Below are 13,990 nucleotides of genomic sequence, written 5' to 3'. Positions count from 1 at the left end.
ATAAATTACTATATTTTGAATAAAATTTTACTGTTTTCCCCAAGAAATTTTTAATATAAAAATTAAAGCTAAGAAATACATACTTTAATAAATATTGCATTTTACTTGATTTTCTGGTTTATGGCAAAAAAAAAAAAAGTAGTAAACAATTTGCCAAATTTTGAATTTAGTATCTGAATCAAAGCTTCTGCTATTCTCAATTTCTTTACCCGGATGAAAGAATTACATCATCGTTCACAACTTCTGTTTGTAGAGGGTGAGATACCTCGTGAGAGCAGGGCATTTGAACCCTCCTCACTTACATGGCAGGGTAAATGCAGGTCTTAGGGCAGAAGTGGACGTGTGTGCAGATCCCTGTGCTGGGAGCCGCTTCCCTCCATGGTTACATGGCTGGGCATGTATGTGTCCTGTGGTGAGGGTGCTGGTGCCTCTGACATGTGGCATGCACAGACTGTGCAAACAGTTTCTTATCATTTGACTGATCACACGTGTGCTTGCATCATAGGACTGGATGCGATTTCTGCCATGTTGATGGATAGCTGTATTTTGTTTATGTGTGGGGAAGGATGGCAACAAGAAACAAGCCATTAATCACAAAAAACGTGTCATTAAGCCATCATCTTATTTCTTGTGCACATCTAAGGACTGATGGGGAACAACCCCATGAAAATTGTCTCAGCACCTGTCCTGGTAACAGTTATAATGACCTTTCCCTATGTTAATTTTTAGTTTGGTAGTTTACACTTTGTAATTACAAAGCACAGATCACTGAAACAAATTATTAATGTTAATCAGTAAGTCAGCATACAAGAATGCAAAGAATCAAGTCTCTCCTTGTATACTAAATGAAAGATTTCTTCCAGATTCTTGCTTTGATCATTAGACTCTTTTAAATAAGCAAACATTACTTAGTTGCTAAGCCACAGACTGAAGTTCATTAGTGTGTTAACACAAATATTGGAAAAAGAATACTAAACCAATATTAGATAGAGGACCTGTGCGTAGGCTGCAAGTAATGCAATGAATGTGACACCAGAACATTTTGAAAGATTGCTCACAGTGATTAAAACCATTTCTGTTTGCAAAGACCCGCCCCACTCAGCAAGGAAAAGTGCAAATCCTGAGTAGATCTGTTTTTCTGCTACTGATATCTGTAAGACTTTACTGAAAGTACAATAGATTTAATAGTCTTACAGATAACTTTGTGTATATTCTTTATTTTAAATGTTGACCAGATGTATTGATGTGGCATTTTTTTGTCTACTGATGATCCTTAAAACTGGTTTTCATTAGAATGCTTTTAACCATAGATTGAAAGCCAGAATGCCGTCTTATTTAAATTGCCTGTTTGGGAACTGAACTCAAAATCTTCACAAATCAGTTTTGGATTCATAGATATTTCAGGTTTAATGCATAAATGCAGTCTTTTAACACAGTGCCTTTTTTCTGAGGCTGTTGAACTTTACAAGAATTCATGCTCGTTTGGAATTTTTTGATGTTCAGTTTATTATCTTAAGCAAATGAACTAACAGTTCATGCTTTTGCGTTCTTCACAGATCTTCAATACAGTGAGAGGAGAAGAAGGAGCAGAAGATATTTTTGAATATTTTCCTCATCTTCTGAGAAAGCTCCCAACATTTGATACAGACTGTCTATGCAAAGGTGATGGTTTTTGTGTAAAACCATGTGTAACAGGTGCTTACTGTCAATATCGTGCCACTTTACAGAGGACCGCACTCTCTAACTATGTAACTGGTGCTTTACTAGAAGCAACTACATCATTAGGCGCAAGAAGTGGTCTTTTGAATATCTTTGGAGGATCAACTGGAAGAACAATGCTTAAAGGTAATGAAGATTTAATTTTTTGAACCCTGTCCACTTTAAGTATAGGGTGTATTGCAAAAAATATAATACTATATAATATTCTGTAGTTTATATACTCATATATAAAGTTTAACAGATAAAAAAGGTTTTCATGTTTTCAAAGATTTTCCTTTGAAATCAGTATGTGTCATAATGACTAGCTATGTTAGTTTATTAAAGTAAAAATGCATGCAAACCTGAAAAGATTCTTATTACAAAACAGACACCTTTTCAGTTTTTTCTTCTTTTTAGAAATGTTCCTGTCTGCATCCAAAGTTAATGCCTAAGCCATTGTTGTTAGGGAGTTCCTTTGTATAGTATTTCTCATTTACCAAGCACTCCTGCTCATAGGCTGACTTGGTTCAGGAATTGAGAAAGGAGAATATACTCTACTTGGTTATTATTGTCATTATACAACTAGCTGTCCGCATAGCACTGTGTGGTAAGTATGTACAATTCATTAGTGATTTATTGTTGGTCTTCTCCTGGATCCATCATCTTTCTAGTATTGGATCACTTCAAATAATGTGGGTATTGTCTGTGTGGAAAATGCCTATTGGAGGATGGATGTTACATACTAACTTTCCATGCTGATCATCTTCATATGCAATAAGAATATGATTTAGTTTGGTCAGTTTTGGAAGTTAAACAGGACAAAGGCATTCTTGGTATAAATTCATTGCATTAAAACAGGGTTTTGTACAGAACAGTAACTGCATTTTAAATTAATTTTAACTAATTAATGCCTAGAATATTTCCTAAGGTACTCAAGCATTTGGGGATTTATCATCATCTGATACACTGTAACAAAAGGATGTAGTATCTGAGTTGTACAATTGTAGAACTGAAGCATGCAGATATTACGGCTTGCCCAAAATTTTACAGCAATATGACAAAATCAGTACAGAATTCTCAGTGCAGTTCCTTAACTAGTGCAGATACTGACCTCATTTTCACAAATAATTATATAGTTTGTGCTCAGATCAGGTTGTCTTATTTTTATCCCAAAGAGTGTCCCTTTCTAGTTTTAATTAGTCTCTCTTTAGGTGAATCAAATGGCAGAGGCGCACTAAAATGGTAGAAGAACAGGTACAGATGGCAAACTGTAGCATCTGAGTGAATTTCACTAGTATGTTGAGCAACAATACTAAGCTTCACATACCCTCATCGTCTGTGAGAGAGAGAGATACGTACAATACAGTGTCCTATTTTGGGAGGGTTTTTCCTTTTTTTGTTTGGTTTTTATTTGTTCTGGGGGGATGAGTGCTTTAGAAAAATAAACATGTACATTCCTGCGACAGCTCTGGAAAGCAAGGTTAAAAGAACTGAGTCGTGTACTTGGTGGTGCAGTGTGGTGGACCTTCTTCCTACAGAGTGGGAGAAGAGAGCATAGGGTTTTGATGCCCGAGACCTGATCAGGACTCTAAGGATGCTCTGTCCCCTGAGTACAAATGTCAGCCTCCCATGGGGCATGTTGCTGCAGTGCCTGAAAAACCCAGCTGGCAACTGTCACCATAGAGCTGCTGAGTTCTGAAACTGGAAGCAGCAGCAGTAATTAGCTCAGGCTCACTGACATGCTAATATGGCTGTATCTTTTTATAGAGCCTGAGCTAGTGACTGCACATGTGTGCTCTGTGTACCAGCACACTTTGCACTAGTTTGGGGATCTCTGCGGTGCCCGTATTGTATGGTGTATGCTTCTGTTGTTGTATTCTGAGCCCAAGCAAGTGAGACCTTAAAGAAAAGGCAAAGATCTTGAACTTGATTTGCAATTCCACAGACAACTTGTGTAGATAGTAGAGATCTGATTTACTGTAGTGGTTTAGGTATGACTTACTGTAGTGGTCTCTGAGGAAGAAATGTGCTGCAGCTTCAGGATAACGACGTTTTCTGGATGTGGAAGGTTCGTGTTCAGGTATATCACGGTGATTTAATATATCTGAGAAATGACAAAGGTATCAGTAACAGTCCTCTCTAAAAACATTTAGAGTGTTACTTGGCGATGTTACTAAATGAGACATTAGCATTAGCAAGGAACCCAACAGTATTCTGAATTCAGAGCTGTGGTTATCATTCATGGGTGTGTACCTTTTAAGAAGGAAAATCGTCCTGTCCATGCAGATTGATAAAAAGGTTCTTTGCATCTGTCCAACATCCTCTCTTACTGCTGGATTTAACTTCAACCATAAGCTAATCTCATCTAAACCTGAGAACTTTCAATTGGCATCAATAACAACTCTGTTGTCAAATGCAATGGAGGATTTATCACAGGATACAGCATGTCTTTGGAACACTTCACTTAGTAGTTATTTGGAGGTGTTGAAAAGGGAATATATTGGTCCTGGTCTGATTTAATAGTTGTTGTGGTTTAATCCTGGTAGGCAGCTAAGCATCACTTACTCCCCCCTGGTGGGATGGGGGAGAGAATCGGAAGGGTAAAAGTGCGAAAACTCATGGGTTGAGATAAAGACAGTTTAATAAGTAAAGCAAAAGCCGCGCATGCAAGCGAAGCAAAACAAGGAATTCATTCACTGCTTCCCATCGGCAGGCAGGTGTTCAGCCATCTCCAGGAAAGCAGGGCTCCATCACACATAATGGTTGCTTGGGAAGACAAACGCCATCACTCTGAACGTCCCCCCCTTCCTTCTCTTTCCCCCAGCTTTTATTGCTGAGCATGATGTTGTATGGTATGGGATATCCCTTTGGTCAGATGGGGTCAGCTGTCCTGGCTGTGTCCCCTCCCAACTACTGTGCACCCCCAGCCTCTACTCGCTGGCAAGGCAGCATGAGAAACAGAAAAGGCCTGATGCTGTGTAAGCACTGTCCAGCAATAACTAAAACATCCCTGTGTTACCAACACTGTTTTGGTCACAAATCCAAAACATAGCCCCATGCGAGCTACTATGAAGAAAATTAACTCTGACCCAGCCAAAACCGGTACAGTAATGAAGGTGATATTTCTATCAGCACTTGTGGCTTGTAGCCCTCCAGAAACAGTTCAAACTGTCGTGCATTTCACCCGGGCCCTACCACCCTTTCTCAGACAAGACAGCAGTATATCTAAGTTAAAAGTATCATATGTTGCAGAGAGACCAGGGAGATGAAAATAAATATTTGCTTTGACAGTCAGAGGTTGTGAGTGCCATGTAGTAATTTCAGTGCTGTGCACTGCCCTGAATTAGTATCAGCAACAGGAAATTAGTATTATGTCTTTTAGTTTGGCTTTCTTCATGTTGCTCAGCCTGTTGAAGAACGGAGGGAAGACCTCTTCTCTGATTTTGTTTCTACTGTTTTGATCAAGAATAGCAAATGTTTCTTGTTACTGTGTTTCACAAGCTGTGACAGGACAGGTTTTCAGGTGTTGGCTTGCTTCCACAGAAACTTCAAGCATAGGTTCTCAGGTCTTTGTATTTAATATATTTATTTTTCAGTTTTTGTATTAGAACCTGTCTTACAGTTTTTCCTTTAAAATTTTACTTGAAAAACGATTTGCAATGTAGGAAGACGTCATAGTGCAGTTGAAAGTCCAAGCATAAAGGTCCTGATGGAAGCGCAGGAGAGCGGTGATGTGATGTTCGTTTCTTTCAGAAAGAAAGAAATTACAGACTTCTGGTTTGTGCAGGAGAGTTCACTGTAGACACATGACCTTTTGCTGACTCATTCAAATCTGACTGGAGTATTCTCATGATGCAGAGAAATCCCCTATAGTGTTTGGTTTGAAAACAATATAGGCAGCCCCAGTTAATAATCCTTCAAAATACGACCCTTTCTGGTGATGGCACTAGCTGAGATGGTGGTAGTTTGAGCATCATTGCACCATACTTCACTATACAGAGGTAGGCATGCCTAAAGGCAGCAATTATATTGATTACTTGAAATAAATAAAAGGAACCACTAGCAAATGAAAATGTGAACACCAATAGCACTGACATATAGAATGCATTATGAAAACAAAAGATTATATAAATTTATTTTAAACTATCATCAAAAGTAATTTGCAATGTTATATAAGCATAAATAAAAGAATTTTTGAACTATCTAGTTACTGTTCTGCCACTCAGAAATTTGAACTCAAACTTCCTTTGTGTCCTATAAATGTTGTAATACCTAAAAACTTTGTAAATAAAAGCAGGAAGAAGTGGTGAATTATTATGAAGTAATTATAGTAAAACATTTTTGTGGTGGATCCAGTTCAACAGATCTTGTGCTACATAAAGGTGCTATTGAAGACTTGCTGTATTGCACGTTACTACTTAGTGTTAGACAATGACGAATACTCTTGCGTATTAGAGTAAAAGTTTACACATCTGAGGCTCTGAACTGATGATGAGTGGCAATGCTAGCGTCAACTTTCATCACCTCTCTCAAGAAGAGAGAGCACCTGGGTTCCTGTTCCTAGAAACTGATTTCACTTCAAAAAATCCTGTAAAAGAGGGGAACAATAAGGGGCAAAGTCACCTTGGCCTAGTATTGCCGCTGAGTGCTTCATTTTGTCAAATTGTGTCCTGAGTTAGAGATCTCTAAATTGCCTTAGACATTTGTATATGTATTATGCATTTCAGTTCAATGAGTTAATAGGGCTTCATCAAAATGTTTGCCCATAACATAGGCAAAATACAACTGTGTTTAAAATGTGCTGTGATTAATATTTTAGTTTTTAATGTCTGTATACATTGTCATGTATTTTACTTAAACATATCATTACCTTTGTGCGGGCATTATGCAAATATATTCTTAAGTGTAAGAGGATTCTATTTTTATTTGATTGAATAATATGGATTATCTGGGTAATTTTAGTTTTATTTTGTAAAACGTTTGGGAGTAGGAGGGTTGTATATGCATCTTACTCTAAAATTACCAGTGACAAATGATTTGAAGAAAAGAGGTCTTTTAATAATGTATATGAAACAGGATTTAGTTTAAATGAGTTATCTTGCAAGTAAACATAAAATTGTAGGCTTCAGTTTACTGGCTTTTAAGACTTTTTTTTTTTTTAAAAAAGTATAGTTCTTTCTGTTCCAAATTAGGAAACAGCTTGGTTATACCTTTTTTTCGGGGTTGGAGAATATTGTCTACTGACCGTGTTCTTTTGGAAGTTCTTTTCTTGTGCTGTCACAGAAACATGACATGCTGGAGGAAGCAGAAAGTAACAAACGTGACTGCACTGAAAGGAAAAGCTGACTGCACCTATGCAGTTTTTTCAGTGAGGGTGATAGCTCTCTTGAGAAAAAGTTTCCATCTGAATCTGAAAGGTAGGGTTTTTATTCTACTTGTAAAAACAATTATCATAAACAAGTTAGCTAATCTTTATTGTTTTATTACAGAGTTCATTTATAGGCTCATGTAGTCATGTCGTTAAATGCATGACTGTAAACTGCAGAAAATCACTTAATGGGCACGTGGCTGAGCAGCAGGTATAGAGCCTGGTTGCTTCCCTCATGCCTTTTGGCTTTGTGGGAACTGCATTTTTAGTGCCTTTTTTTTTTTTTTTTTAACTCAGTGGTACTCAGAATTGTACCAAAGTGCTTCTCTCACACAAGCTTTTTACTTTTTTTTTCTGAAATTGTGAAAATACACAAAAGTGCCCTATTTTTTTGTCTAGAGCATAATGACTGTCATACCTTATCCAAAACAGTTAAAACAGCGAGCAGAGCAGAAAGCTCTTTTCCTACCCTTTCATCTAGTCACTGAAGCCCTCGCAGTAGCACATGGAACATGGTGTATGGACCTTTGCTATTCAGGCTGGGAATAGATGCTTTTTACAGAGGTGAGGGGCTCTCGGGGAAGGTGCTCGAAACTCTTCCTTTTCTCTTACCAATTAAAAAAAAAAAAATCTAGTTTGTGCACCTGTGTTATCACTAGTACACCAGTGTGAGGGGGAATGAAGTTTTTCTGGTAAGAAAGTCACAAGCCATTTAGAAAGTTACAGCTCAGACCAATAACTTCAGTTTCAGTCTGAAAGCAGTAGAAAACTGATGCACAGGGGACATAGAGTAGGTGGACTACTGAATTCCACGCTTCATGATTTCTCAATTGCTCTAAGGGACAGCCCCCGTACAGATTGTGTTGCAGTCTTGTGCCAAAGACGTGTAACATGATACCAAGGTCCATGTCAAGTAGATGTTTATCTTCCACCAGGTAGAACCATTTCTCAGCTTTGCTACAAGTTAAGCTTCAGTACAGACATGAAACTGTGGACACAATTTAGACGGCTGTCAACTCTAGAGTAATTATTACTGCTCTTGGAATGATTTTCAAGAGAGTTCTTAAAAAGCTTCAAAAGTGGAAGTGAATTTGTTTATTAAAACCAGTCTGTATCAGTTAGTCTTGAAAGGCTCTCAAGGGCTGTCGGATTTGTGTTTGGAGGACCTCTTTTGGACCAGACAACGTTCCACTACTTTTCCTTCAAAATGTTTGCAATTCCTGGCAATAAAGTTTCAGCGCTCCCTTGCATAATCTGTTTAAAGAGGAGCCCATTACTTTAATGGGGAGTGTCCTTCATGATTTAAAAGGAAGACCTCTCAAAACCTTTATATGCTCTGTAGTTAGGGATTTTATGTAATATCTGCCCCAAAAATAGGGATGCTGCAAGCACAAAGTCCCTAATGCTGGGATAGGCTCCTGGTTTTATGTCTCCCTAGCACTAAGCATATTGTGAGTTCGTGTTCGGTCCTTCAGGAGTTATTTAGTGACCTGAGCAATGAACCTTAATAGTCACAAGTAGTCCAGCTCCAGGAAATACTGTTCTAAGGTTTTGCTTGGTAGCTAAGGACCCAAAATGCTCTTGAGTCCCCAGGACTAGGATGATCTTGTGGGCAGATCAGCTGCCAGTGTTGTTAGTTCCAGAGAAGGCTTCCAAACATACCACGTCTCTGAAGCCAGAATTCCCAGTCACGTGGATCTGGGACTGAGAGTCTTTAAAACTCATGTAGGGCCTGCTCTGTAGGAGACTCCTCTCTTGGGTCTGGAGCAGTGAGCCTGCAAGCCCTGCTCTCAGATGGCTCACAGAGCTGTCAGGCTCCCGACTGAGGAGCTGTGACTCCAGTCCCGGTAGCACATGGACAGTCTGAGAGTGGACTCCCGGGAACCACAGATGCCTGGAGTTCCCACAGCTGGTTAGTGACATTCACATTCTTGTCAGCATCTTTGTTACTACAGAGAACATAATTTTCACGTATGAATGCTGAAGACATTTCAGCTGCACTGTTTTAGCACCTCTGTATGTAACTCAGAATTTCTGGTTAGTAAGAATTTTTGAGAATGTCTTTTGGTGAGATTTGGATTGAAACCAGATTTCTTCCCATAGAAAGGAAATCCTGCTTCTCAGCCTGTTATGTTTCTTACAAATTGATTGTTACAGAAGTTTGTTCATAGTTGTTAATGGGCCAGAACTTTCACTGGAATCATGTTTGAAGATTCAGTCATTGTCACAGTTCATGTGGTGTTGACAATTTTTTTTACAGAAAGTGAAAAAAAGGTTTGGGTCTTTTTTTAAATCTTAAGGAAGGAACTAGGGTATGTGAAAATGTTTGTGCTTTGTATTTGATGACTGTGTCCAGAGTCATTGCTGGAAAGAAACATTTACCCTTCCTTCCCTGCGCCCCCGCCCCTGAACCCCATTACGAGGATAACTTCTGTAGCTTTGTAATCTGAGAAAAACAAAAGAAAAGTGAAAAGAGGTGTCTGAGGATGGAGCAGACAGCAAACATTTCATATCAATATTCTTTTCACTTCAGCATCTTTCAAAGCTGTTTAAGTCTGATGCCACTTTCTTAAGTGATATATATCAGACTGCATCCTTGATTACTGTTGTTCATCTTCCAGAGAAAGGTTACTCAGAACTTGTTGAAAAGACAGCAACAATTTTTGACCAAGAACAGAAGGAAACTAATTTGTCATGAACATGCAGGCAGACTATATTGATCTTAAGAAAACCTACTTCAGTCAGCCCTCAGTATTCAGAGATTACCCTTTTTCTGTAGACTTTGCCGTCCAGCAAAGATTGGGCAGCAAAGAGGACCCAAGTCTCTGTGGCTTCTCACTGCTGTTTCTTGTAACTTCTGCACAAGGCTTTTTGTTACAATACTGGGGAAATTCCAGGATCCCTGAAGCTGGGGCAGTTGTCTGACAGCTATATGTCAGAAGTCATGGGTGATACAAACTTTATGTGCACAGATTGAGGAAGGCCAACATGATGTAGCTGGTCTGTGGTCTGCTTAACCTTCGGGCCCAAAGGTTAAGCCCAGCTAGAGTAAGGGATAAAGCCAAATGAGCTGAGATTAAGACCTGAAAAGATGAAACGTGTCTCAGGCTGAGAATCTAAGGTAAGAATATGGGTCAGGCAACACGCTGTAGGAGAGGAAATCAAATCCAGGAGATACGTCAGACAGTAAGTAGATAATGTGGCCTGAGGCAAGGGTGTGGGTCAGGAAACCAAGGATTTCATGTTACCCGGTTGGCTCCAGGACGTAGATCAGGACGACCAGGAACAAGTGCAGGTCATCTGGTCAGGGGCAGAATTAGGAGTGACATGGCAGGAAGCACAGATCAAGGCTGAGATGGCAGAAAGAAGGAGAAAGATTTGGGAGGACAGCTGTAGCCAAGGGACACCTGGGACTGTCTGGAGCTGGCTACGATGGTTGTCTCGGTAAACTGGCAGAAGGGAAAGATCGCTGCAGTCAGTCTCCCAGACCTGTCACCATCTAGTCAGGCCTGGCTGCAGCCAGGTTAGTCACAGCAAGGGCAGTAGGAGAAGGACTTAAGGAGGATCCTTGCCAACATTAATTTAACAAAAACTTCCTTTAATCCAACAGGTTTAATACATTGTAGGCACAAAGAATTAAGCTTTGCCAGCATAGCTTGTCTCGTCATTATAGTCCTCTTTCTGGGTTCAGTAAGGTATATTACTGCAAAATGAAAAGACACATAATTGATCCAGGCGGTAGATTGAAGTTAACTAGTGTAAGTCATCTAAGTAAAAAAATCTAAAAATATTTTCATCTGTAAAATTGCTCCTTTGGACAGAACAGGTATTGTACTCATGGTGCAGGAAGGTACATGTTTGTATGGATCTGGATATCCTAACCAGTGTATAGAGCTAAGCAGTTAAGAAACAGAACTGAGTTTTGGATGGTTTTGTATAGATTTTAGTTCCAATAATATATGGCAGTTTGGTACACTAGTGATCCTTTAACTTGTGTAGCTGAGTCTCTGCTTACAGTAATATTTTTGTTGGTAGTCTATAGCTGTTGCTTCCACCAGCAGAAAAAGGAGTTTAATTCATAGACTGAGTCTAACTGTGCTATTAGAGCTTTGTTGTGAGGAAAGGAATGAAGGACATACTAATGTCTGTGGATGAAGGCTGAGAGCGCAGAAGTTTGTGCAGTGATGTTAGTTTTAAAATCAAACTCTTTTTTATGAAGAGCAATTAGTCTTCAGAAAAAATGAAATGGGATTCTAAGTGCAGATAGTTAATCCCTAAACTGCTTATTATTGTTTATTATTTTAAAGGTCTGAACATTTGTTTGAATGGACCTTGTAAAAGTAGTGTCCATGGGAACTTTTAAAGTGTAGAATGGAACTTTTTTGGTATGTTTATGTTAGCATGTCAATCATAAGCAAAAAACCCCAAGGACCTCAAGCCTCAAGATGACTCGAGTCATCTCTAAAGATTCCCTTGAAGTTTTGTTTCTAGGAAACAAATTAGAAGAAAATCAACTTTTGTAGGATAATGCTGTTTTATTTATATCCAGACACAATTTTTTTGGGTTTAATTCTGAGATACACTGTACAGTTTTCTTTGTAGAATCAAGAACATTCTGATTTTTTTCTTTAGGTTGTCAGATATTTGCTTTTATAATTAGTGGAAAATTTTTTCGTATTGACCCTATAATGATGATAAATGTTTAATCTGATGGTTTATTTTGTATTTTTTGCAGGGAGATAGCATTAATAAAATTGATATTTATAAATAAAATTAATTTTAAAATTCTATACTGTATCCCCATGGGGTCCTTATTATCATATTTAACATGAATTCTTCCGAAATCTAAGCATGCTAGTTTTCACCTGAAGTTGGAAACAACACTAAATCGTCATTCTTCCACTTAAGAAAGATTATGCTGCTATTGTCAATGAAAAAATAATGGTGCGTTGGCTGGGTTCCACGATCGTTCCTCCAGTAGAGGTTTTTCAGACAAGAGGTATATTCACCATATAAACAAAGTGACTCTAAGTGTACTGCTCGCATTCCAGTTCTGCATGGATCGCTCTCTCAGACTTCCTGGGGAAATGGAGAAAGTTTTCTTGTGGCAGTGTGTTGTTTTTCAGTCTTGTGTACTCTAGCAAATTTCATAACTAACTTTTCACTGATGTAGTCCTGCTGCTTGTAAAAGTGATGTAAACTGTGTGTAGACAAGGCTAAGGTTAGAATGAAGAAAAGAAGTGATAAAAATGCCAGAGCCTGATACTAACGGCTGCTGGGATCAAGGCAGAGTTTTGGTGTCTCTGTGGTTTACTAACATAGATGCAGCCTGACAGTCTATGCTGTCTTTTTAAGTCCCTCTATTTGTAGTTTCTTTACAGTTAATCATGCTTCTGGAAGCCTCGGGGAGGTTTTCTTCTTCTTCGCCTCTCAAAGAAACTTTCTTGGATTGTTGCCTAAGTCATAGCCCTTTGTCCCGTTAAAGCTAATGCTGTTGCCTTTTATTAGAGACTCCAGTGCAGAGTGCATAATAGCTGTAAAGGTAGGGCATTCGCTAATAAAGAAACCCATGTCACGGTTTTTGTAATGCTTCAGCTGAAGTTTCCTAAAACAAAACTAACTCCGTTTATTGCTTTTGGCCTGTTTAAACAACACTGATATAAATATAACTTGTACAAAAGCTTGGGTGTAGGCTAGCTTATTTCTTAATATATTTAAAGACAAAAATCCAGCAGAACTTAAATCACTCTTGTTTATAACTCTGCTGTCAAAATCAAATGCTTTTAGTCTTAGCAGGATGTATGCTCGTCCCTAATTTCTAAACTTCCTTCCATTCGAATCCCAGTGTTTCAACTTTTTTTCTGGGGAGGTGGGTAACCTGACCTTTCAGTGAGCCAGCCAAATGCATGTCTTCTTCATGGCTTACACAAGGCATGTCAGTTATGCATTTTGCCACACTTTGTAGCTTTAAACTGAGCAGCTGTTGCCTGACTGTTAGTTTGGACAAGTGCAGCGTGCAGACTTTCTGTGGTATTGGAAGTACCTGCTCTTCTGGCATTTTAGGAGGAATCTTAAGATTCAATGGAAGACGCGTTTGCTGGTAAGATTTGCATTTCCATGGCCCATAGTACACGGTTCTGATTATATGTAGGTAGTTAAAATGAAGTGATAGTTTTATTTCCAGAGTTAGAAGTAGGTTGGGTAGGCGGTTTCTAATCTGATGTTGGATCTATAATGTCTGCATTTAATAACAGTGCTTTAAGGACACTTAAAACTGTTGCTAGGTGGAAAATGAAGTAGGGATTTAATATAAACAATAGGAATTTAAAGTCCTCTCTGTCTTGTGTGTATTTTGTATTTCAACTTGTTCAAAATGGAATGTACTAATTTATAAGTAATTTAGTATACTTTGCATTTATTTGGTTCACATTGCAACTATTTTGATACCAGATTATGCTGTGGGACTTTCCTTTGTTACTTACTCTATAAAAATAGGTGACTGTTACGAAAAATGCTGGACAAAATGGGAATGTCAGATATAATAAAAGTTTTTAAAAGTACTAGAAACAGGTAATTATTTTCTTCCCTAAAGTTTATAAATGACTCAAATGTTACAAGTTAGTAACATATTTTTGAATGTAAATCCACTTCTGCTTTTTTTTCTTTAGCAAGCTTTTGTTCTTGGATCTTCAGTATACAAGTTTATAGTTTGTAACCAATTTGTGTTTTGTGGATGCTTAAGTCAGTTGATTTTTTTCCCTTTCTGAATGACATGAGTGCATAGCAGCATGTAAAAGAAATGTTTTGCTACTAGTTGGTCATGAAGAAACACCTATATTTACCTTTTTTTTTTAAACTGGCATGTGTAACTTGAATGAATGTTCCTAATATTTTACTCTGTGAAAGGAATGTCTTTTATGTGCT

The 13,990-nt window shown here is 38.3% G+C and overlaps 1 protein-coding gene across 3 annotated transcripts in view; it reads left to right on the top strand.

Annotated features, from left to right (window-relative positions):
* Positions 1 to 13,990, top strand: part of PLCE1 (phospholipase C epsilon 1) — a 167,916-nt gene that overhangs the window by 70,763 nt on the left and 83,163 nt on the right. For all 3 annotated transcript variants that reach the window (XM_076338757.1, XM_076338756.1, XM_076338754.1), the window contains exon 3: positions 1,557 to 1,845. In XM_076338757.1, the coding sequence (XP_076194872.1) occupies positions 1,557 to 1,845 (289 nt within the window). The remainder of the gene's footprint in view (positions 1 to 1,556; positions 1,846 to 13,990) is intronic.

The sequence above is a fragment of the Aptenodytes patagonicus genome, chromosome 5 (assembly GCF_965638725.1).
Source record: "Aptenodytes patagonicus chromosome 5, bAptPat1.pri.cur, whole genome shotgun sequence".
NCBI lineage: Eukaryota > Metazoa > Chordata > Aves > Sphenisciformes > Spheniscidae > Aptenodytes > Aptenodytes patagonicus.
The sequence above is the reverse complement of the archived record's forward strand: the minus strand, read 5'-3'. Positions and strand labels throughout refer to the sequence as shown.